The 26,020-nt window shown below is 39.3% G+C and overlaps 2 protein-coding genes across 5 annotated transcripts; one reads left to right on the top strand and one right to left on the bottom strand.

The window, feature by feature from the left end:
* Nucleotides 1-3,914: 3,914 nt before the first annotated feature.
* Nucleotides 3,915-12,641, bottom strand: eevs (2-epi-5-epi-valiolone synthase). Of its 2 annotated transcripts, none has more exons than XM_038696309.1 (5): nucleotides 11,328-12,641; nucleotides 6,938-7,571; nucleotides 5,811-6,050; nucleotides 5,391-5,643; nucleotides 3,915-4,416 (listed from the first exon to the last, which is right to left on the bottom strand). In XM_038696309.1, the coding sequence occupies exons 1-5, from the start codon at nucleotides 11,468-11,470 to the stop codon at nucleotides 4,319-4,321; spliced, it is 1,368 nt and encodes a 455-aa protein (XP_038552237.1). In that variant the 5' UTR covers nucleotides 11,471-12,641; the 3' UTR covers nucleotides 3,915-4,318. The 2 variants fall into 2 exon arrangements, with proteins under 2 accessions (XP_038552237.1, XP_038552238.1); XM_038696310.1 differs by having other exon boundaries at nucleotides 6,938-8,373; nucleotides 11,328-11,466.
* Nucleotides 7,148-26,020, top strand: zgc:113054 (uncharacterized protein LOC541322 homolog). 3 transcript variants are annotated; one of them, XM_038696305.1, is made up of 12 exons: nucleotides 7,148-7,289; nucleotides 7,430-7,507; nucleotides 16,672-16,861; nucleotides 16,954-17,045; nucleotides 17,128-17,360; nucleotides 17,445-17,681; nucleotides 17,794-17,868; nucleotides 18,007-18,223; nucleotides 19,397-19,605; nucleotides 21,053-21,125; nucleotides 23,482-23,599; nucleotides 25,072-26,020. In XM_038696305.1, the coding sequence occupies exons 3-12, from the start codon at nucleotides 16,821-16,823 to the stop codon at nucleotides 25,265-25,267; spliced, it is 1,491 nt and encodes a 496-aa protein (XP_038552233.1). In that variant the 5' UTR covers nucleotides 7,148-7,289; nucleotides 7,430-7,507; nucleotides 16,672-16,820; the 3' UTR covers nucleotides 25,268-26,020. The 3 variants fall into 3 exon arrangements, with proteins under 3 accessions (XP_038552233.1, XP_038552232.1, XP_038552236.1); XM_038696304.1 differs by lacking the exons at nucleotides 7,148-7,289; nucleotides 7,430-7,507 and adding an exon at nucleotides 15,577-15,729; XM_038696308.1 differs by lacking the exons at nucleotides 7,148-7,289; nucleotides 7,430-7,507 and adding an exon at nucleotides 15,843-16,108.

Below are 26,020 nucleotides of genomic sequence, written 5' to 3' on the forward strand. Positions count from 1 at the left end.
TAGCAGATACATTGATCTATTTACCAATTAATATTTCTATCGCATTTGTGGAGCAGCATGTGTGTCAGTCCACATGACAGCATGATGCTCCAATTTTAATAATCAGTCAATATCAGTGAAAGAAAAATGTTACAAATTATGTTTGCTTTAGCATTGCCTTTGCTACCACCATTTAAAGCTTATTATTGCAACAGAGACTTTAGTAAAAAAGTCTGGATACCTTTCAGGGCAGCAAGCTGGTTCGGTGGTTAACACTGTAAGGAGTACTGTAAGTGTGTTAGCACTGTGATCGACTGGCAACCTGTCTGGGGTGTATCTTTCAGTTCATGCTGGGACAAGCTCCAGCTGCTCACCACAGGAGAAGCAGGTTGTGCAAATGGATGAATGGCATAGTGTATGCTCTCTACGGGGAGGTAAAATTAATATCCCATTAGGTATTGACTTGAATGCAACATAAATCACTGCATATTCCTAATATGTCCCTGGATCATTAACCATTTCGAATAGTCTGCCTCTTTCTGATGGACGCAAATGGTTGTGATGATAATAATTCTGATTTGTCTGCGACAATGGCATTTTTAGAAAGACAGTAAAAAAAACTGCACTCTCTATAATGGCCAGCCAAGGGAGACTCCACTGCTTGCAAAAAGATGTCTGATTGTATAGAAGTTTATGACAGAATGACTCAATTTCTCACTTGATTTATTACCTCAGTAAACACTTTACAAATGAGTTAATGGTCTCAATTGCTACTCTATTAAGTCTTCTTCAATACAGATGATGTCAGCCATTTAGAGTAAAATAAAAAATAAAGCAGCACATGCCTTAGGCCGTGGCTACCTTGTGACTGACAAGCTGCTACCATGGAGTGGCAATGCATATCCCTCGCCAGCTCCACCCTCTCGTCCAAATATGGTCACTTCTGGTTCTACAATGCACCATGCAGAGACTTTTGCAATAAGAATGACTTGTCCACTTGTGGTTTATTAAGAGTTGCCTGTAATAATTGTGGGAAGAAGTCTTAACTGCAAAAAACCAATGCTGGTTTGTCATATTTACATTGCAAAAACACTAGGCCAGATGAAAAAGGTTACACTTTAGCCAAGTTAGCAATGAATAGTTTTTACAGCCGTGTATATACAGTAAATGTTCTTTTTGCTGTATTTTTAGAAGTGGTGTTGACAGTTAGCTAGGGTGGTCAGCTATGGCTGTTAGGCTTTTTAGATAAGCAGCAGAAGACTGTTTTTGGCAAACAAGCTCTGATAAACCCACTTTACCTGCCCGCCATCAAACAGAAGGCAAGATTGTAGCAAGGTAAAGACCCAAATGTTTTTTTCTCAGTAGTTGATAGTAATAGAGTAAATATTGGACTTTGTCAGGAGGACAGAAACAGGACTCCCCCACCAAATACTTAACATAACAGTACTTTGATGCACTGTTGACACAGCTGGTCACATCACTGATTAACTGTTTGCTGGAATCCATTCTCCTTCATTTTATTCATATTTTGAACACCTATGCACCTTCTACAGTGTTTGAGAAATGTTAGCTTAAGCCCAAATATTCAAGAGGCATCTCACTTCATTGTGAGTCCAGGTCTGCCCCCCAGCTATTTGACATTTTGGGAGCAAATGTGCAACTAGTTCACCACCACAGGATGAGAAAATGTTTGTTAACTAATGAAATGACACATGCAATAATAACGCTTCCTGTTATTGGTTTGATTGGCGTTCACATCAGAAATGAACCACCCCTTTGAGGCGGACCAGAGAGCGGTTGTTTGGTCTGCACCAGAGTTCAAGTCAGGCGTTAACACCAATCCAAGCAAACCACACAAACAGGGTGAACACTCAAGGTTTTGGTTCAACCAGACTAAACAAGGCTGGTGTGAACCTGCCCGAAATGAATGCTAATGTTGCACTGCCAATAGGCAAATAGGCAAATGCTTGCTAACGCACAGCCATAATAGCTTTCTAAAGGCAGTGTGTCAGAACTGTGGGTTTGTCAGCACGTCAATTCTTCTGCCCTGTCCCAAGGATTATTTAAGTTCATAACATTATTTACTTATACTAACAGGCGGTGTATTGTGAGTTGTTCTAAATTTTAGGTGATTTCATTCACTGCTAATATAGTAGTACAACAATGCAATCTTTTTGTAGACCAACCTGGATGCTGCTCTCAGTGTCCCCTCAAATGATAAAATAATAATCAAAATAGGTAAGTATTTACATTAGTAATACAATATATCAGTATCTTAGTGCCTCTTCCACAAACTGTCTTTATTTGAAAATAAGGATTGTGGTTGTTGAGTGCAACAGTGTCTTCACAGTAAATGGTTTATGTGAAATATGTTATCTTAGATAATTTAAAATGTGTATCTTAGTTGATCTAACTAAATGTTTAGTTAGTCTAACTTTCATTTGTAAGAAGTGACCTTGCCTTATTGTTCAAAAGCCAAAATACTATTCATGCCATTGGAAATTAAGTTAATGAAAGTAAGGAGGATGTAAACATAACATTTGGGATTCGGCTATATAACTGAAACACACACACTGTTTGATAAGCAGTAAAACTCTTTTATGAGGGATACAAGTACACTGTAAATCATTACAGCTCCATTTAGTTATGTCCACTTACCTCTTCTTTTAACACAAAGAGCTCTTACAAGTTTTGAATTTTGGAAGTGTATGAATTTTGAAACTTGAATTAATTTATTGTGTTGACTATTTGATACTTTTGTCAGATATGTGTGTATTAATTGAACTTGGGTTTGTAAGTTATCAGTCGAAAAAAAGGCGGGTATGCGGGGATGGGAGAAAAAGAGTTGCAACCATTAGCTCACTGTGCATTCATGTGCTCTTAAGTCGAAACATGGACACTACTACAAAGATGTGTTGGATTAGCATTATCAGAGCATATAAACAACACGCAGAGATCTAGTTAACTCTACATGGGCAGCAAACTAACAGTTATTTTACATGTAAATTACATGTTTACAAAATATGTATAAGCAATACGTGATTTTCTTGCATGAATAAAAGTTCTGTATACTTCTTTATTTTCCATGTACATTTTATTTCTCTTTTTGCAATAACAATTTAGGGAGGAAAAAATTATTCTGATTATTCCAACACCACATGAATGCACCATTCCCCCCTCCCTTTCCAAGCTGGCAGGAGAAGCTACGGGGGCTGACACGCTCTGTCGGCTCTTGTGCTAACAATAGGTATGGGCTTCCATTTGTCCAAATTTCTCTTCTTTTCTTACTTCTAATAAACCAGTCGACTACTACTAGTACTACTAACGTTACTTGTTGTTGTCCTTCTTTTTCTTCGTACATATTCAACGTAGTGACGAAATGAGCTCTGTAGAGCCGTTTGTCTGTTTGGGCTACTGTAGAAACATGGTGGCGCAACATGGTGATGTCCATGTAAGGGGACCCACAGTGTATGTAGATAGAAATGGCTCATTCTAAGGTAATAAGGCATTATGGAAGGTCTTAAAACACCACTGGAAACATAGTTACTGCATGTATATTATTTTGCATTTCTCTCCACAGGTCCTCCTAAATATTACACATTAAACACTAAAGATAAGATAGTGGTGTACTCGCTCATCCCTGCACTAAAGATAACTCATTCAAATTCCAACATAAATATAGACACTTTTGTGGTAAACAAGAAAGGAGAAGTGCCACCATTGGAAGGGGTACCTGACAACAGCCTTATACGTGTAAATTGAAACAAATTCTCTCACCTTGAAATAGAAAGTTAAATAAATGTTTTTAAGTTGCCTTAACTTGAAACTGTGAGTTAGAATAATGCAGAAGTGTCAGTTAGACTAGCTAAAAGGTTTTTTCTTGCACTGATAAAGAAAAACAATTATTTGTTTTAACACAAAGTATGAAGATGAAACAAGTTATAAAATGTTTAATCAACCAAAAAAGCAACGTTCAGACAACTAGAACACAGTAGTTGTATCAACTTTGTGAATTTAAATTTGTGATTTGAAACAATGACAATCTTCAAGTTGCTGCATCACTTGGTAGCTGTTGCTAAACATACATGAAAATTTAAATCAAAAGTGTTAAACAGTTCAAATATTTGCTCTGTTTTACAACCCATTAAAATTAATTGACAACGCAGACAACATTTGGTATTGTCACCATTTGCACCATTTGAAATGAGCATGAATGAAGCCTGCAGAACATGTAGCATATACAAGTGCTAATAGTTACCCCGCATTTGTCCTTTGAACAATAATGTAAACATATTCTTCTAAAAACATATCGAACTGATGCAGCTGTGGTATGGGGAGGTTAAGGGTCACAGCTGCTGTCAGGAGAGATGCTCAGCTCATCACACCATTTTTCGTAAGCTCTATGCAGGATCTCACAAGATGTGTTGTTAAAAATTTCTAGAATGAAAGAAAGGAGAGCAGAAAGAACAACCTTTACTATAAGCTACTGTGCATATATTACACAAAGTCTGAATAGCATTAGTGCATTCAAAAAAGACAAATACAAGCTAATCTGGTGCCATCATTTGCAGGCAAAAATCGATGACCAAATTAGTTGCCAACAAATTAAATTTTTCTTACTGGAGTGACTTCACTCAGCCAAAAAGGTTGAACTGCAACATTTGCAAAGCTGAACTTTAATGGGATGGCATGGGAGCACATCAGTTATGCTGGAGCATCTGAAGAGGAGGCACGTTGGCTCTCTGGATGATGAAGACTTGTCTCAGTAAGCTAGTTACCTAGCTGGGTTGCCATTATACACAACAATCCAGTTCACATTCCAAAGGTGACTTAAGTTTAGAGTTTTAAATGTTGCATGGTTCATTCAAATTTTACAGCTGGAAAATGTATCGCCACCGAGCACAACTTTAGAGAACACCGGAAAATTGTACCCTTTCTAAATTGCAAAAAGTTGTACAATTTCTGTCTATGCTTGGGTGACCAATGTGGGTAAACATTCTATTGTATCTGTTTGGATCTGTAGGAAAGTTCATTAAAAGACGGATTTGCTAAATCACTCGCTGTATATTATAAGATAAAATAAGATTAAACTATGTCACCAAGCTTCCAGCCTCACTCATTTTGCAAGGACATGCAAACCACTTTTCAGGCCTTAACAGGGATTTCTTTTAAATACTTTAACCTCATTTTTCGAAGCTTTGACCATGTTTAACATGAACATCCAATATTGTAACATTGTAGAGAAGTCATAAAATAAGGAAAAGCAAGAAAGGTCTCCTTTAAGAGTTTTTGGGGCAATGAGAAGGACATTACATTACTTCCTTCTTGCTTCTGAGCATATTTAAAGCTGTTTACACAAAATGCCAATGCTTTGTTTTTTGGTAAGGACGGTCTCTCTCTGTGATTCTTACCTGCTTGCCCAAGACCAACAGGGAGAGGCATTCTGACCAGGCCTCCAGAATGAGCCAGCCTGTCCTGCAGAGACTTCTGTATGAGCTCCATGGTACACCCCTCATGCCAGACAGGCAGCTCCATGCCCACCATGCAAGTGATGACCCTTTGCTTTTCCTCTTCTGTCAATAGACCAATCTCGTTGGACACGTAAACCATGTACGACATATCAATGTTCACTGCCTCGCCATGCAACAAAGATGGGAGAACTTTCTGTTTGAAAAAGAAAAAAGTCAGATCACCAAAAAGGAATGAACATGTAAAAACCCTATAAAACCCATATAATCTGGGAGTGTCATAGACTCACATAGAATAGAATGCATTCTATATACATATGTACAATAAGTGTGTCTAACTATGTTTGCCATGAGATCGATTACCATCTCTAATGCTGGACTGATAAGGTGGCCAAAGTCCACAAGTCTGTTTAGGTCATCCTCCCAAAGATTTGGAGCAAGCTCCTCCAGCATGGTCATAATGGCTATATGAGTAGCTTGTGAAGCAGGCTGCAAGCGCTTGCGTCCGTATACACTGTTGTCAACCTGGAATTTAGTGTCCAACAGCATACAGCCGTGTTCCTCAAGAAGCTCAAAGAGGCCTTTGTCTTTCATCAAAGCCATCTGCAAGAAACCCCGGCAAAAATGCAAAGAAAACTTCAGTGAGTAGTTCAAACATGGAAATGTAAATACAAAAACTTAATTTCTCAGAATCAACACGTCTGCCACTATCAATGAAATTTCCATTTGGAGTGCCAAACCGATGACTGTCTTATTCACAGGCTTATCTAGAGCAGTGAGTATTCCGGATTTTTGTTTCACATTAAACGTTATGGACCCTATTATCATGGCGGCTCAACAAACAGCGAAGCAAACACTTTGACCCTTTTTTTAATTGATATTTTCACTTTGCTTGTGTGTGGGGTATTTTGGAGCACAAGGCGCACAGGAGCGAGAAGAGGTCTAGACGTGAGGGAGGTGCATTGAAATGAGGCTGGCCAAGGCGAGTTGTTGGCATGTTGGTAGAAATTAGGTCCTAGATTTTTACACTGAGAAAAAATGTCTCAGAATCACGACTGTTTCCATTATGCACAGCTGTCCACTGTGTTTACCTCGATTAAATTATGTGCAAATGACACCAGGCTGGTACAAAGTAATCTCACACACGAAGTAATGCTGCTGGGACATATTTTAAGATATGATGTAACCATTTACAACAGGAAATACTGCATAATTATCTGATTGAAGGCATCATATTAACAGCGTCATGCTTTTCACCTTTCACTCAACAACATGATTTCCTGGAGCTGTTTCTTCATTTATCTGTTTTCGTCATGTGTCACTGTGATTGGCACAGCTGCACTTGTCTTTGCACTTGTGCGATTTCAAAGATATATTAATAGTAACATTTATATTGTTACAAAGCGTGATCATGTTAATACTGGAATTATCATTCTCCAGTATGTTTCAGATTTAAGTAAAATATTCCACATCCAGGGACTTTAACCTACCTTTAACATCTCTGCCAGCCCATTGGCGATGTGCCGTCGAGGAACAGTTTTTATGAAGGACAGGTCAAGGAAGGCAGCGGTGGGTGGAATGTAGGTACCCAACTTATTCTTACAGTTTGCAAAGTTAACCCCTGTCTTTGCCCCCACGCTGGCATCGATGTAGGAGAGCAGTGTAGTTGGGACCCTGATGTAAGGGGTACGTCTTCTGTAGAGTGAGGCAGCCAGGCCCACTATGTCCAGGCATACCCCTCCACCAATGGCAATGATGGGCTCTGTACGGCGGTCAAGGGAGAAGCTGTTGACCTCTTCAAGGATCTTTAAGGCCATTTCCATGGATTTGTTCTCCTCACTGGTGGGTAGAGCCAAGATCTTGTATAGGACATTGTATGCATCTAAATATTCAGTTAGCTTGGGACCGTAAATTTTGTAGACTTCTTGGTCAACAACCACAAAGCGTTTGATTGGTTTGTTTGATTTTTTAATGTCCTCCAGCTCTTGCGGCTCAGAGATGTGGCCCAACAGGAGGGTGTCGTTGCTTGGGTCCAGCAAGTCCTGAGTCTCGGTTACCTTGTAAGTAAAGACGATGGGGCTGACCACTGTCCAAGTGGTGCACTTTTCTGTGATGCTCTCATAGCTGCCAAACAAAACACAAATACTTATTATAATGGTATGGGTACCAGTTATTGTTGATGTTGCTTTCTCTGTTTCTGCACAATGTGTACCACCAATGACAGGCATTATTACTAAATTTATGGAGACAAAACATGGCAGCGAAATTTACTTTTGGCATACAACAACAGGACACAGGCACATAAATAAAAACACAAAATTGATATAGAAAAAAACTTGAAAGCTTGAAATAAAGAATTAATTTTGTGCAATGTGGCAAACTGCAGCCAAATCAGTTTATTGATATCATAGCCAAACCTCAACCAAGCTGTAAAAATGAAGGCGAGCCAAAGCATGTTTATTTGTGTGGCACATTTCAACAAGGTAATGTGCTTTAACATAAACATAAAAACAGCATAGAACAATAGTGACATTCAAATACTATTAAAGGGTTATAGAAATAGAAAATAAAAACAACGTCAAACAGGACAGTAATAGCTATAGTGCAGTGTAACATATCAATTTAATAATTTAATAAAAGGCAGTACCAAAAAGGCTTCAGCCAGTCATTTAAAAGAGCTGAGAGTTGAAGCAGACCTGCAATTTTCTGGGAGTTTGTTCCAGATATATGGTCCATAAAAACTGAACACTGTTTTTCATAAACAACAGCTGATATCAACAGGGTCCTTGTCTCTTCAGCGTCATTTTCTTAAATGGGTCCTCTATTAGACAAATGCCCCTTCTGAGTCTCAAGGACCCCCCGCCCCATCCACCACCATTAAGAGATTAGACATCAGTGCCTCCAAAGCTCCTTGTCCCTGTTTTGGCTAGAAGAAAAATAAACAGGTTATTATCAGACAACCCTCTTCCTAAGGGAACAAGCACTGCAAAACACTTAAATCGAACTTGAGACAGAGTAGTACCTTTGGACCTTAAATCTATGCTGTCATGTGGTGAGTATAGCAAAAAATACTGCCACCATTATTTCCACATTTCTTGTAACTTGAACTTAAAAACTCTTTTTCTTTTTACCACCTGAATGCTAACTAAATCCACACTATTTTTAGATCCAGATATTCTTTTACAATCCAAATCTAATACCGTTTCCACATTTTCCAGAGACAAACTATTAAACATTAGGACAAATACACAACAAAACACATGCTGGTCATGTCAAAGTCAAAGTTAGTTCTCCCTCAAATCCTACACAGTTCTGTTTTACCGTAGTTCATCCTTACAAGTTGAACAGGTTGTTGTCTTCCCCCAAGCACACAACATGTGCCCCCAATGGCTTTCTAAAGGCATTATGTTGATTGACAGCAGAATTTCTGCAGGTCTGTAACTTCCCATGAAGCCTGATGGTCTTCCAGCAGCTGTCAAATTGATGATGTATAGCCTCTCATTAAAAACATGAGTTACTTCACGCCAAATTCCAACCAAAGTGAAATACCTGAGCCACTGTGTTAAACTAGACACATTACAAAAGAAGAATGACGACCTGGAGGACATCTTGATGATCCAGACCAGTACTCTAGACAGAACTGTCTGGCCATTTTTGGTATACCAGAAAACAATCTTGAACACTAATAAGGTTTACAAATAAAATAAATTATTATTTATTATTATCTACCTGCTAACAATGTCAAACCAGTCTGATGCCAATAAGTTATGCTTCTCCTAAAGTTTGGATCACTTGATTGCATTTCTTTATGCATTTATGGTTTGTTGGTTTCTATCTTACATTGAGTAACAAATTGAATTTTTAATCTTTTGTCTTTCCATTTCTTAGTTTTTAGATGTAAGGATCTTTAGATATGAGGTTTCTAAGTAGGGTACATCAGTCACTTGACACTCTTCACGTCACCATCTCACTTTGTATGGGCTTTGATGATATAAGCTGTGGAAGTATTTGAACAGCATCGCCTTTATACTGGTTGGAAGCTAAATTGTAAGCTTTTTACACCTGACTGGCTGAAATATATAATAATTAAAAAAAACCTATTCATATATGTTGCTATTTCTTAACATTAGAAGTCTGAATGAGCATTACAATGATCTAGTTTCCCTTTTGGCAGGCATAGGTTGTAGTTTTGACGTAACTGGCTGCAATGAAACATGGCTTACAAATACATCATATGTGGATAATCTTAACCTTGATGGCTATAAGTTAAATACCATAATTAGACTTGGCAGACTAGTTGGTGGAGTGTGTCCATATGTAGATTCAGGACACTCCAAAAATATTTGTGAAGATGATCAATCACATTCTCTGTTCACTGACCTAAATGTAAGCAAAGGTGAAAACCTCATTGTTGGAGTGGTTTATCGACCTAAAGACTTTGAGACTTTTAAAATTAAACTGAATGAATCATTTAAAAAATTGGATTTGTGGGGATTTTAATATCGATATTTCTATTAACACTCTTTATTCCACATCCTTTCCCCGACTATATATACATTTACTGGAGTAATGGAATCCAGCAGGCACAACAAGCACGTTGGTTCAGAAGAAGTTACAGCCACAGGCTTGTGGGCTGGGTCTAAGCAGATATCACCTAACAACCCAGCCAAGGTATCTCTGTCAGCAGTATCTTTTCATAAAGTCACTCATCAATGCCACTTTTTTTGTGAACCGACTAATCACAGTCTTGATCGGGCGGGACAGTAAAAAAAGTTTGACGTGCTACAGCAATCTTTAGAGATGTTGAACTCGTTATGCATGAATGGTTACATTTATTGACAAGTTAGTTCTTAACATTAGGCCAACAAATGAGAGACTAACCACCATGTAGAGCATTTTTCTTGCAAAAGGATTTAATGAATGAAAACAACCCACAAAAATGAAAGTGCTGTTTTGTTCAACTGAAATTAATTATTATATTAGAGGTAATAATAAATTGTATCATTTAGATTCATTAATAGCTCCTGTGTTTCAGCAAGTTTTCTGCTCACGTTCAAAATGTTCTGCACATTCAGAATCTATCCCACATATCTGTGTTTTATGACATTTGCAGAACACAGTTGTAATATTTTGAGAAAAAATATTTTGAGAAAAAACTCATTAGATTGCGACTAGGAATAAAGTCACAATCTAATGAGAATAGAGTCATAATCATTTATTAAAATCTACCTGCCCATACTCTCATTAACCTGCATTATTGCCCTGCTTATATCCCCTTCAGACCGTCTGACAGACACAGAACTCGTTTTGGGACTGTATTTCTCATCATTGGAGGTGGAAAACCAAAACTGAAAACACTTCTGTTGTCATCAGGCATAAATCTCACCACAAATCCACACAAATGTTCAGCACCGTCAATAAAGTGCAGCTCACCGCCGCTTCAGAGGGAAGCATGCTGGAGCAAAGCAACAGTCATTCAAACAGAGCAAAGGTGTCTCTCAGGGAGGGGGACAGAGACAGCAGCGACACAGAGCCATACGTGTGTCACGTTAGTCTCTCACTAAATGGTGGCTGACTGTTTACACACCTTTTGTAAATGTTAGACCATTGTGTCATGTGTCAGACAGTGATACCATAAGGTCACAGTGCAACAGCGTAATATTTCAAAACATAACTTAGAAAATCAACTTAAACGAGAGTAAGAGAAGAAATCTTTTCTAAATCTAAACAAATATGTAAAATTAAAACAAAAACGATCAACATACGGCATATCACACGGTAGGCCTACTTGTATGTTATGACTTGTCACTTACATTATACTTTTTCTGTGTAATTACAGTCATTTACATTACTGTGAGTGAAGAACAATGTTATACTTACAGTTTTGCAGCAGAGACACAGTCAGCGGTGTCCTTATTGTCTTTCTTTCCCATTGTGCTCCTCCATGTACCTTTGACCCGTACCAAGCTAAATTCAGTTTTCTTTTCTTTGGTATCGTTGTCCTCCAGATGAACCTTTCCCATTCTTGCAGTGCTGACTGTAAGTTAGAGATGTCTTAATAATGACAATCCGACACCAAGAGTCTTTTAATACAGCATAGTATTTAGAGAATACCCTGGAGGTCAGGGAGGAGCGTTTGCCTTTATCCAGTTGTTGTGCAACTGTGAGGTAACACCTGCTCCACTGCCTGAAAATTACACTTTTTTTTTGCACCAATGCATTGCACAACTTAGCTATGTAACATATAGAACATGTCAATAACTACATAAAGATAAATGTGGTCATGCACAGCATTTTTGTTGTAATTCCGGTAACTTAGATTTGGAGAATTTTAGAATTGTAGTGCCTCCATGATGAAGTTAGAAGGATTATAAAAGTGGAAACTGACAAAATAATCTGATGCATTAATCCACTCTCAGGATTTTTACAATAGCCTTAACATGCTGTTGCTGTTGGGTGTTTTGCATGACTGAAGATAAGCAGCATTGTTGCAACCTTGACAGTAGTTTTCCAAAAGGCTTGACTGCTGTTTTAAACCCAAGAGACAAGAGAGTTAAAGAGCTTCCATCAAAGTTTGAAAAAACAAAACTATAGTTTTGAGATTTTCCATAAATATGTTGCTAGTTTGACAGGGCTGAATTTTTGTTAGCTGAGTTGTGTTTTTAGAATAACACATATATTTGTTGATGAAACACTGTGTTACAATTTAAATTAAATTCATTTGGCTTTTATAGGATTCAAATGTTTTCCCATAATTGTGTTAAAATACCTTTATTTGAATTGGATCAACATTGGTCCAGTGGTATACAACAAAACGTGGAAGTGCATGGATTGTTGAGGCCTTACAAACTTGTTTTTCTTATAAAACATTCAACAGAACAAATATGTAAAATGAAATATAATATGACATCATGTCTTGCAAATTCAACAGTACGTGAAATCTCAACAACAATTATGGAACATAGAATATTAATTAGATAAAACTTTATTTATCCCCTGTGTAGCATATTTGGGTGTTACAGCGACAAGTAGTAAGTCAAAGAGTAGAGCAGATAAATAAACAAATAAACACAATAGAAATCCAAACAACAATAAATAATGTGATGACTTCATGTGATTTAGAAATGAGTTTTCATTTGAAGTTGTTCTTTTTCTTCCTCCCGCCATCTTTGTCTCAGTCTCTCTCTTTTTGTGTTGCAGTGGAGTCCTAAGAGGGCACAAAATTAAGAAGACCAAAAAGTAAATAAAGTTTTTAAGACAAATGAAGAATAAATAAATTACAAATCTTAATAATGCTGCACTACTTGAGTTACAATTGTCTAATTGTTAAAAATAAAGGGGGCTAAAAGGCGGTATTAAATCCATTTTATGCAAGGTATATTGTGGTACAAACTCACAAAACATACAGTTTTTCAATACTCTCTACAAAAATTATTTTTTGTTGGTCCTTGCATTCCCACCTGAAGCTCATGGTAGACCGTGTGTAGTGCTAGAAGATTGTCTTCTGTAGATCACCTTGGAAGTCCAACCTTGACAGATTGGAGGGAGAGAGAGAGAGAGTGGAGGAGTGTGACATCACTTCGATATGTGCTGCACTTGGACTACAGTTGTTGTATTGGCATTTTAATAACAACATAACAACTTGCAGTGTAATACAGTTCCGTTTAAAAATATCAACAACTGTGACCTGCAAAGTACAATAGAGCTTACCTTTGACACAGTAACTTGACTCCACAATACAATATTGTGAAACATTAGTATTCACTTAAAATTCATTTCAATTACCGTTATTAACTAAGTCAGGTTCAAATTATGTAGGATGCCTCCGTCAGTCTCAAGTTTGCTGCTAACCAAACAAACATATCTGAGTCGATGAAAGAGAGGAGGCTGTATTAAACATTGCATTAAGTGGAAGCCTTGTATTTGCTGGTGCCAATTAGAGTGAAAATTAGATTATATTTCAACATCAAAATTACAAATGGTTATTAGTAGCATAATGATAGTAACAGTAGCTGCAAATAAGACACATTACAAAAATAAATTTAGCTAACTATTTAGATAATGAATAAGGACTCTGTTTCTACTGTCCTAAATTCTTTCATGAGCGTGAAACTAACTGAAAGATAAAACCAGTTTCCTAATTACCATTTTCCAAGAACACTCAGTGTTATGTAAGGTTCAATTATATCAGGGAAATGCCAGCAAACATCCAGTTATGCTGCTGCTTCGCTGTGCATCAAATAAATCTTTCCTCAGTTTGACAGTTTGAAAGTCTCTCCTGACATGGGAAATTTGCAGGACAAATCATGGAGAAAAAGAAAACAAAAACGCAAGCACTGGAAGATGACCAATCACAATTACTGAGGTCTCTATGTGGTGTCTGTGCAGCCCTGACATGTAGTTACAGTGTAAAAGTACAAGTTCAGCTTTACACACATGGACCATCATATTTACATAAATGGGCATCCACATTGTCCATTTGTCCAAGAAGTTTAAACATTTTTGGAAGAATTTAGATTACTTTTGATTGTCAGTGCACAGCTGCCTCATACCACCTCACTTTCTAGGGAGCTGAGGTCAATGTCTTCGGTAAGTCTTCCCCTCTAGTGCTAAGACAACTGCTACTGCTGTCCCTTATCATCCTGCTAAACAAAACTGTGTCTGCCATTATCTTTTTGGAAAAAGCAGCTATCTGACTTCTCAATAATATTCAGACATGCCACAAGAAAAACGATTCAATATTGTCTCTGTAACCCTTAAATCAAATATATAGCTACTTAAATTAACAGCAGTTATAATAACCTTGGGGGGTATAAATCACTTCAAATTAAACTGTTTAAGCTGGACACAGCTGGTGCACCAGTGTACGGCATAGCCTTCAATAGAATGTTCCATAAAAATACAGATAAAAAGAGAACTCAGACATAAAACCAGCTCTCTTTGACCTGGTATGTTGAGATTGGAAAAGAGAACAAGGCCACCAAATGTTTGATGCCATCGGCTACTCCGTCATATCCAGTCTCTCCCCATCTCCCCTCTCAGAAATGTTCTGTATTCTAGATTTCCTCAAGCTAAAGCTGCACTGATCACTTTTTTATGACAATAGATATATGTTTATTTATCTCTACAGAGCATTTTAGTCCATTTTAGAGCATTTGGGTTTTCCATCCCGCTGCTTTAAGCAAAAAAAGCTGCCCGTAAGCTACCTGCCCTGCACCAAACAGCAGAAAGGCAAAGTTAGCAGCAGGTGGACATTTAGCAACTTAAGATGCATACTTTTTACGTATTGGCGGAAACCAAAAGAGAAGACAAAAGACGAACACTGAAATTTCATTTGGCCACACGAAGGTTAGCTAATGTTGTTCATGTATAGGCCTAATGAGCAAATAAGCTACTGCTCGCTAACATGTGTGCAACTTTTGATGGTGACAAAATGTCAATTTAATGTTTAGGCCTACAGCTTGTTTTACGCAGCGCCCAGTAAGTAAATAAACAATTCAGCTTTGGGCTACGATACAGCTGCTCTTGAGAAACACAATTATGTAAAATTATGTATTTGGCAATTAAGTGAAGTCAAATATTTTCATCACTTAGGCCTTAGAGCTTTTTTCACAGCATACATTTGCTGGAAATCACAGGTGTAGCTAATTAACTTCACATGGATCTGTTCCAATAAAATATCCCAGTACATCCATAGACTGGATAAACGTAGTAAACCGTGCCAGTGAGCTAGCATGCACAGAGCAGGACCCTGAAACTAGCCCACCTGAATGGACAGTAGCCATTAATAATCATTTCAATGGTAAAAAATTACTGAGGAGTAGTGAAATAGGCAACTTGAAAAAGCAAAAGACAGAAAAGCACTTTTTGCCTTTGCTTATTTGTTTAAATACAGTTTGATCTCTATATCTTTTTTTACCAATTTAATTTAAACACTCATTTCAGGCACCAGCCAACATGTGAGTAACCACAAAAAAGTAATATTTGCTCCCTGAATAGCAGCACGTTGAACCCAGCGCCGTTTAATAATGTAATCCTTCTGAACCCGGAGACCTCCTGCGGTCCACCACGTGAGGACTTTTTCCCCCCTCTGCGGGTCTCCCTGATACTCTGACGTGCTGTTGGATAATCAATGTTGCGCAAGCTATCTGTCACTCCCCTTTCTCAGCTATTTAAATATGTTGTGTTATAACATGAAGTCTACCAGCACGTCGGGCAGGTAGTCCGACTTGCTGACAGAGCTCGTCACGCCCATAAACGCGCACCATGCCTGCCGAAAAAGGTAAGAGGGTTTTTTTTTACGTTGCGGCGTGGGTCAATCAAAAGTGATTAACACGTTTCATAATTTTAGAAACCAACTCTAGTGGAGTCCCTTGCGGTTGCGCGCCTTTATCAGATCAAAATGTACCTACTGACCGGGCAGAAGTTAGTTTAATATTTGAACTTCGTCGGTTGCCGCGGCTGTTACAGTCAATAGCTGAGCAGCCTCGAGTTCTCCTGGTTTGGAAATATATATGCTGGAGAGCTAACTTAGGCAATCGTTTCAGATTTTTGATCTGCTCAATAGGCTATCACCAAAGATGACGATGCAGAAGTGAGCTGAAATAACTGAATGCGTCACTAACCATTTCAGTCTTCAAAAACATTTTTTGTTTTTCAAGGTAGATATCTCAAACCACTGCTAAGTGGGACAATCCTTAAAGATTTCACACCTGTGAGTGTATAAAAAAAAAGTAATTGTCAATTACCCATTTCCTTAATTATGCACATTGCAAGGTTTCATCTTGCTCATTTATGTATATGTATATATGTATATATTGACCTCAAACTGCCTTTCATGAGTCTTTGACAGCCTCTTACAACTTAAAAAAGCCAGATGCCACAGAGAAGTCTGTTGTCTATTTCAAAGTAACATCAATATATGCTCACTATTCAGATCCTTTTGGAATAAGGTAAAATATTGTGGCTTTTCACAACATTTACTTGATTCATATTGTATGTTAACAAATGATTCTTTGTCTCATGATAATAAATGAATATTTGGCTTTTGGGCTGTTTGTTGGACAAAGTGAGCAATTTGAAGCGGTTCACGCTCTGAAACTGTGATGGGCATTTTGAACATTATTTATTGCTGCAGCCCTAAATTATTTTGCCTAGACCAGGAAAGAGTAGTGGAGAGAGTAGGTGATTACTAAACTAACATTACATTTTGTTATTCCCCCAGTTCCTGACACCCCGGTAGAAGTCCTCGTGGATCTCCTAACAAAAGCCAAGGAGATAGCCACAGGAAGTGGTAATGTGCCAGTAGAGTTGACAAGTCACGTGCAGAAGGCTCTGGACATAGCCAGCGGTCTGGATGACTACTTGGAGCAAATGACCACACAGGAAAGTAAACCTCTGGCAGAGCTTTATAAGTATGTCTTGGCTTCCTACACATGATCATCTATAGGCTGAAATACTAACTGTGTGTGGCACTTTTGTTAATATTTTCATTCATGCTTACTAGAAAAACAATTTCCCATGACTGGGATCAAGTACACAAGGAGGGCAAAACCATGTTCCGGCTTCCCAAGGAGTGCATCACTGGGCATGTTGAAGGTTGGACATTTACTCGCGTTCTGCTCATCGCCATTCTATTCGCTGGTTTACCATAATGTGATAACTAGTGTGCTTTTGGCAGGCCAGGCCCTGAAGATGCTGATACACATGAGTCAAGCTAAGAGGGTCCTAGAGATTGGGATGTTCACTGGCTACGGTGCACTGGCCATGGCTGAAGGGCTTCCTGAGGATGGCTGCTTAATTGCCTGCGAGTTAGAGCCATACCTCAAAGACTTTGCGCAGCCTGTTTTTGACAAGTCTCCACATGGCAAGAAAATTACTGTCAAGACTGGATCTGCCATGGACACCCTGAAGGTGAAAGGGAAAAAAAACCTATCAATCATATAACAATCATGTCTTTGTTTGATCAGTATTCTAATAAATATCTGTCCCTTCCAGGAATTGGCAGCTGCAGGTGAGCAGTTTGACATGGTCTTCATTGATGCTGACAAGAATAATTACATCAACTACTACAACTTTATTCTGGACAACAATCTGCTGAGATTGCGAGGGGTCATGTGTGTAGACAACTCGTTGTTCAAAGCCAAGGTTTATCTCAAAGACACCAGTGATAAGATCGGAATGGCACTTCGAGAATTCAACCAGTTCGTCTGTAATGATCCACGTGTGGAGCAGGTAAGTTTCAAACCTTACATACTACTGAATGTGTTTGACGGGTATTTTTTAGATATACAATAAAATTATTTTATACTATATAATATTTGACAATGGCCTTCTTGTTTTGAAGGTCATTATCCCTCTTAGAGATGGCATCAGTGTTATCCGACGAGTATCTGTGGCCTCAGAGTGCTCAGTGACACAGGTACTGTTTAGATAACCCAAGTGTTCAGACCTCAGTGAGCCAGCACTGATATGGGATCAAACAGCTGTCATCATACCTTCACTGAGGAGTTTCTTTTTCTCACTGAACATGATGGCTTATCTTCTTTATTTTTATCAGAGTGAAATAAAAGATGACACAGTGTTCCGGGGGGTCAATGGGGTGCCCATCCTCGATCGGCTGCGTCTTGATGGAAAGGTGGCCTATGTGACGGGTGCTGGGCAGGGCATAGGTCGAGCATTTGCTCATGCCCTGGGAGAGGCTGGTGCAAAAGTGGCCGTGGTAGACCTGAGCCAAGATAAAGCTGAGGCAGTGGCTAAAGAGCTCTTTCTTAAAGGTAAGGGGTGTTAACACAAGCAGCTGCAAATCGTCATCCTGTTCATCCACTATTTATTTAACTCATGAACTCAGTCACGCAGTTCACGCAGGCAAATGGCAGGTCTACAACAAACAGAAACTCTATATTTGACAGTAGTTGCCACATTTTGTGTAGGCTTGCCAGATGACCTCTGTCCCCACATACACCTTTTCAGTTTACTTCCACACAGTTGTACTAGTTTTAGTATGAGCTAAGTTTACTTTTGAGATTTGAGAAAGTAGTTGGATAAGTTGGATTTAAACAATGAATCTAAAATTACTTTTCTGTCGACTGACTAAAACTCAAATTATCCATAAGTCATTGCACTTGTCGCAAACTTTAAATTAACTGAAATATGTAATGTGAAATTGATTTTGCTCTCTTCTGTCCACACTGATTCTCCTCTTAACAGCTGTTGATCTTATTCGCTCAAAAACTAAGCTGTGCATCTCAAATAATGAGATTCAGAGATGCTGCAAGTGGTCATGATATACTTTGTTTGCATATTTACTATACCTAGCTCTATGCTTTTCCTGTACTTTATACCCCCCAGCCTTGATTGTGAATGCGCTTGATGAGACAGTGAATTTTCTGCTTTTGTTTGGTGTCATAGTTAAAACAATAGCTCTTAAAATGGCTTTAGATAGAGCAGTTATTGCTTTGTGTCGGCTATAAACTGGTGGAAGTCGTCAATCTGCCATGCCAGACTCAGCAATAAATGGTAGAACACCAGGGTCATGTGACTACATTCAAAGTGGGTTTTTTGCACTTAAAACTTCTTCCATATTTAATAAATTGTGAGTGTGTTGAGATTTTTGGTTTTGGCCAGCAGATGGCAGCATACTAAAGCACAAGATAAACTGTTTCAGGTTATACATGTTCCTTTGAACCTCTGTATGTTTGATTTTCTCTCTATTTTCTTGAGGAATGTAATGTCCAACACATAGACACATAAAAAATAATGGAAATTTCCATTTGATTAGATAACTTGTGTGTTTTTGTTTGTTTGGTTTTTTTTATATTTTTATTATTTATAATTTTTTTTTTCTTTCTCACGAGCAACTTTTGCATTTGTAAAAGAAACTCCTAAAATGTCAAGAGTAGAAGCAGTTTATATCACGCAAGTATTCTAACAGACGGGTTTTTTAATAGGTATCAATTCCATTGCGATCACGGCTGACATTAGCAAAGCTGATGATGTCCAGAGGATGATTGACAACATTGTCTCCAAATGGGGCACGATTCACATTGCCTGTAACAATGCTGGCATCAACATGAACTCAGACAGTGAAGACACCAGTCTAGCAGAGTGGGACCAAACCTTTAACGTCAACCTGAGGGGGACTTTCATGTGCTGTCAGGTGGGTATCACCTGCTGTAAAAGACTGTGTGTGTGTGTGACACAGTTTATTCACTCCACTATATTGCTCTGTGATCTGTTGGTGTGATGTGCAATTTTCAGACTATCAAAAATACACTTTTTTTTTAAATGCTTCATTTATGTTGATGGTTTAACTCGAAAATAATTTCACTCAGGATGCAAAGTCAAATCCTGCTCCTACAATATAAACGTGTCACTGTTGCTGTGACAAACTTTACGTAAAAAGAATTGTTTTTTTCCCCCCCAGTTAGACCTAAAGGCTTTTTGAATGTCAGACAGAGGAAAACATCTTTAAATATTGTATATTCTAATGTCAATTTTCAACTTTACATAGACAGGACTGAAGCAGGTGTTCAAAGAGATGAACATACCCAGTTTGTTTCCCCAATTCCATTGTTGCAAGTTGTAGTGTGTTGGTCTATTCATGTCTGGTGTCAACTGTGTGCAATCCCCCTACCTGTGCCTACCATTTCCTGTCACCCATGCCCCTGCATATACAACCCTGTGCATCTAAAGACTGCCACCAAGTGTCCAAAATGCTAATGCAAAATATATCTAAACAAAATAATATGACATGCCAACAATAAATGGCTCCTAAATATAGTGCATTGCAGCATTGAGCTAATATGCTACAGTGACTGAATAAAGGTATCTTTGGATAACTAGAATTATTGTACATAGCTACACTAAAATTAATGAAGTGGTGATAGAAACAGGTAGACTTAAAAAGAATGTAGGTTAAATCATTTAAGTAAGAGAAACAAAAATGCATAGATGACTGTCCAGGAAGTTTTTAAATGGTGTCCGTAGCTTTAGAAGCAGGAGAATTTTCTCAACCTATGAAGAACCACTTAATCCTTCATTTATATTTATATTTCTCATATTGAAAGTTGAAGGTTTTTCACTGGACGGCAACAATTAAGCAGACGCACTGTACAGCAGGTACAAATGATGCAAAGCCAAAGAACTACAATGATAAAACCTGATACATACTTATTAAATAACTGAATACGTCACTTAAATTAAATATGCTAAATTAAAAATGGAGGATCATATATTTCTTCTTCATTATTGGTTACATATTTATAGTATGACCTAATTACTGATGTTCCAACCAGCTTTAGCTACTCCGTAGTTACTAAAATTAGTTGTAAATGATCTAGTCTCTGTATCTGTATATACTAAAACCCTGTATTCAAGACCCTCATGACCCTTAATTAAATCTAGTCTCTGTATAAAAACCCTACCACCCCTTATGTACAGCTTTAAAATCCACTCAAGTGCCTCAAATGTTGTTTAACCACTATTTCTGTCTCCCAGGATAAACTACATGTTTTTGTGTTGATCTGTACTCAGGCCTTTGGTACCATATCAGTACCGTAATAAGGTGTTTTAATGTGTCTCTTTCCCCTGAATCCTTGCCTTAGGCGGCAGGCCGAGTGATGTTGAAGCAAGGATACGGCAAGATTATCAACACAGCCTCCATGGCCAGTCTAATAGGTGAGTGATGATTCTATTCCCCCACCTTCTCTCCGGAGCCCCTCCATGTCTGCTTTTAATCTCTCCATTTGGCGTGGAGAGTTGGGTCGAGAGGAGGAGGGGGAGGAAGGAAGGGAGAGTTAAATACATTTGTGCTGTAGAGTAATGTGCGGGAGCACACTTCACATTAAATAGTTTTTATCACCAGACGGAAAGTTGTCTGATCTGAGTTTGGATCATTACAGTGGCAAAGGTGGGGTGAGGTGGGGTGGGGGGAACTTAAGGTGAATCTGCACATTTCCAGCTTCTTCTTTGCAACTTTTACCCCAGTGAAACTGTTCTATAGATGCATCCACCCCTGCACACAGTATGCATAGCAGGAAAGTGTTGTGATTGCGTCTCGCCGAAGCGGTTTTGCATCATAATAAACATCCCCTCTCTGCGGAGCTGTCTGGAGGATGTGGAAGGCAACCTGAGGTCCAACTTGGGAAGGGAGGGTTCCTGTGCAACGGCAAAACCCGGGCCTGTGCCAGCAGCCTTGTTTGAACAGCGGAAGACACTTTTAGAGTTTAGTGAGACCCTAGTAAAAGCCTTGTAATTCACAGCACCAGTGTAATGTTCCTCCTCCAACAGGTTCCTCCAGAGGAACAGCAACACTTCATCAGCAGTATAGTCAAAATCGCCAGTAAACCTCTGTGCCATATGGGCTCCAGTCCCGACTGCAGGGGCAATCTGTAAAACAGGAGCATGCTGGTAAATAGAGGCCGGCATAAAAAAAATGATCAATTACTCACATTACGTACAGTCCTTCAGGAATTTACTTTATTGGTCTGGACATCTGTTATAATATTGTCATAATGTGTAATCAGATGGGACCTGTTCTAGCCAAGTGGAAGCCCAAAAAGCAGCCGTAAATGCCCAATTAAAATGCACAATGACAGCTTTTTGTCCATCTGCTGAATAGAATGTTGTGTGCCCACTAACACCCCCTCCACCCACACCCAACACACACACACACACTCGACCATCAACCACCATTATTTTTTCTGAATAGTAGCCAGCAGCTCAAAAACACCCAGACAGGAAACATCCAAGTTGATGTGGTCAAACTCTCTGATGACCTAAGTGAGGGATTTGTGACTCTCACACTCATACCTGCAGATCTCAGCTGCATAGTAATTTATTTACAACAGCCACGCCATTCTGGGAAAAGAGTCCATTATTTGAACTCTGACGAATTCAAAATGTAAAAGGCGTGCCTGATAAAGAGCATGTTTTCTCCCACTTGAAATGGGCAATAAGTAGCAGGGTGAATGTTAAAGAGGGCTTTGGAGAATGCTCTCCTTCTACCTCCTCTTCCCTTCTCTGGGGATTACTGCTCTTTAAGACGGCGAAAACATCAATGCAGGTTTATTTAAAGGATGAAGGCATTTTCTGAATGGTATTTTGGGGCCGTATCATCAGGTCTTGAGCGAGGATTAGTGCTGTTAGGCATTTTGAGCTGTGTTTCCTGTCCTGATAAGTCGGATTTCACCTTCAATCTGCGTGTAAGCCCTGGGCTCTGCTCCTCCTTGCCTGCTCTTCTGAGGTCCTAGCCTACCCTTATCCAGCCCAGCCCAACCCAACCTTACCTTCCTCTGCTATCTCGCCACACTCTACACAATCCCACTCAACCACACTTTCAGCTACGCCATTGTCCCACCCTTTACATCTTATTTCTTTAGCTGTTTCCAACTTTTACCTCTATCCTGCACTTTTTTCCTCCTATTTATCCGAGTAATGTATGCAGGATGCGCCAGCCTTTTCTCCCCAGGACTGATCCTTGCCTCTCTGCAGCTGGCTGGTATTTATCATCCCGGTCTCACACTGAAGCCATTTGGCAGTCAGATCGGCGGGTGATGAGGTTAACTACTAAAGTTGTATGTAACTTGGAGCCTTCCTTGCGATGATTAATCAACCAGCAGAAAATGAGCCCCTGTCCCGGCATCCCATGCAGTGTGCAGCATCTGTGATGGTCAAGGCAAACAAATGGCTCCCTGTCTTTGTTGCTGCGGACAGAGCATAACTGGACAGTATAAGCAATTAATTTTACATGGCTTCATCCGCAGAGTCCCCAGCAGCTAATGGAAGAGCTTTTATGTAGTATCCACAAGAAACCACATGAGCTGCAATATAAAATGTAGCTTTTTTGAGAAAGGAGCTATTGCTCATCTGTTTTTTTTGTTTGTTTTTACTCCTAAAAGTAAAATATTATTAATTTCCTGAGAATTTCAAAATTACATACTATTATTAATGATGCAACACACGTTATCTTTATAAAACGCTGCATTGTGTCCATTGAGGGTAACCAACTTTCTTTCCATCCTCTGCCCTGCAGTCCCCCATCCCCAGAAGCAGCTTTCCTACAACACGTCCAAAGCTGGAGTGGTCAAACTGACTCAGACTCTGGGCACTGAATGGATTGACAGAGGAGTGCGTGTCAACTGCATCTCACCGTAAGTGCTGTCTGTTCTCGGCCTTCGTCGCTTGGTCCACCTTTGCGTGTTGTAAGGGATTGAGCTGCAAAAGGAAGTGGTGATTAGTGTGTTTGCTTTCTTATGAGGAGCCCCATTTGAGAATGATGCACTAATTTATGTCCTCAAACAATACATCAGTGCTTTAATTAGATGACGTCTTGAGGGATGAATCAACCAAACACTTGCTCTAATTGTTCTATTCAATTAGGGAATCAAATTTGCAACCTCACTCCAAGTGTCGGCGCAACAATAGCGCCTTGTTTGTATCTATTTGTCTGTGAAGCTGGGCAGGGGGAAGAAAAGAGGAGAACATAGGCAGGGCTGTGTGTGTGTGTGTGTGTGTGTGTGTGTGGCGTGTGTGTTAAGTGGAGCATCCCTTAGCCCCAGCCATCCCTGAGCAAATCCGTCCGGTGGCACCGGGCGAGCCAGGCCCAGTCACAGCCCCAGAACAAAGCCCTCACACACGCGCCACGCTCAGCTTTATTTATCTGCAGCTTGTTTGCTAATTTTAATTTGCAAAGAAGCAATTCTCTCTCCCCTCGCTAACTGGGTGTCTCAATGGGCCACTGATTTCTTTGAAGTGACAGTCGGTAAATATGCATAAAAAAGGGACACAATTAGCGCTCACGAGGTTGACTGGAGCCTGATTCCATTGGCAACTTTAGCCGCAGTGGTGATAAGCTGCATTATCTAGAAAATTGGCTGAGGGAAAACAGTACCTCTGATTGCCAGCAAAGGTTCCAGATAACAGGGCAGCTGAAGAGAAATATAATTGAGGTGGAATATGTTAACCAAGGTGTCACACGCTTCTTGGAAGTGCTAATTTATCCAAATGTTGGAATTCCATATCAAGGCAACAGGATACACCGAACAATGATTCCGGCCTTACAGCTTTTAGTCACTGTCACGTCAATTGTGTAGAAAGTCAGAAGTCGTCTCATATTAGACACAGACAGGCGTGTTGACATATTTATTTAAATGGAAGTGCTGTGAAATTTTACTGTAAAGTGATGAGAATGGCATTTGTTGTGACTGAGTAATGGTGTCGCAGAGGTTCTAGACGCCAGCGCAGTCACAAAATCAAAACCTGTTTTCACCCAAACCCTGATGTCTCAGCATGAAAGTAGTTGCACAAGCACATTTCAATCAGGAATCAGAGAGTTGTAATAAGTAACAAGTACTTAACCAAAGGCTTTGAGCAAATTATGCCAGACGGACCCTCATACCCGTGGGCTCTTCCTGAGATGTGCCAGTCATTTAAGTGCCACCAGTCCCACAGTAAATATCATCAGAGATGCCATGCCATGCCCTTTCTTCAAGGATAATTGGGTTTATTTTTGTCACCAAAGTGGTGGCAGTGAAACAAAGCTGTCACTCCTGGCTCCGAACTGTGATGCCTTCTGATTTCATTATGGGTTTTTTTCCCCCTCTTTCTCTGTCTCTCTTTTCAGGGGGATTGTTGACACCCCTCTCATCCACTCGGAGAGTCTGAGGCCTCTGGTGCAGCGCTGGCTGTCAGATATCCCTGCTGGTAGACTGGCTCAAGTGACAGACCTGCAAGCTGCAGTGGTCTACTTGGCATCTGACGCCTCCGACTACATGACAGGGCATAACTTAGTCATAGAGGGTGGGCAAAGTCTGTGGTAGAGGGGGTAGATGAAGAGATGAAAACTTTTTATTCTCTCTTCACACTTGTGGGATTCCTCTCTGAAACAGGTGCTATTCACATTATCTCCTTTTGACACATTCACAGTGGTAATAGTTTTAAATCTTACTGGATGTTTAATTTGTGGTCAGTTAACATCTGTTATTATGGTGTGATGAGATAACTGGTTGCTTTTTGACTTCAGTGTGTCGTGTTTATGTTGTGTTATAACTGTGGTACACTAAGTTTTTAGTGTATGGAAAAACACGCTATCATGTTTAAATACTAAAAAGAGGTATAACAGCTGCCAGTGTTCTTGTCACACAATGCAAAGTAGCTAACACATCTAAAAAATAACTGAAGTCCAAAAAAAGTAAAGGAAAAGTGTTACTACTGCATGCCTTCCAACACATCCTTTGTTTTGCTACAATATCTGCTCTATGTTGTCTTTGCATTATTTTATACACCAAATGCAAGACATGTCAGTGTCATCCTAATGCCACTGAAAGAAATGGATCTTTTTTTATTGTCAATTGCAAAAACAAACCAAAAACTTGAAAAGTGTACTTTTTAGTTGAAGTTTATTTTTATAGCTATTTCATACAAATGCATTTAGGTGCTTTGCAGGATAATAAAATGAATGGCCGTTTTGTGTTGTGATGAACAAATGGGCAGCTTCTTTGCATGAGTACATGAGAAGTGCATGAGTGACCTGATGTGTGATTTCAACAACAAAATAAACTGTCACATCTGTA

This window comes from Micropterus salmoides, unplaced genomic scaffold (assembly GCF_014851395.1).
Source record: "Micropterus salmoides isolate LMB-PRFRI ecotype aquatic unplaced genomic scaffold, ASM1485139v1 Ms_hic_scaffold_4, whole genome shotgun sequence".
Lineage (NCBI taxonomy): Eukaryota > Metazoa > Chordata > Actinopteri > Centrarchiformes > Centrarchidae > Micropterus > Micropterus salmoides.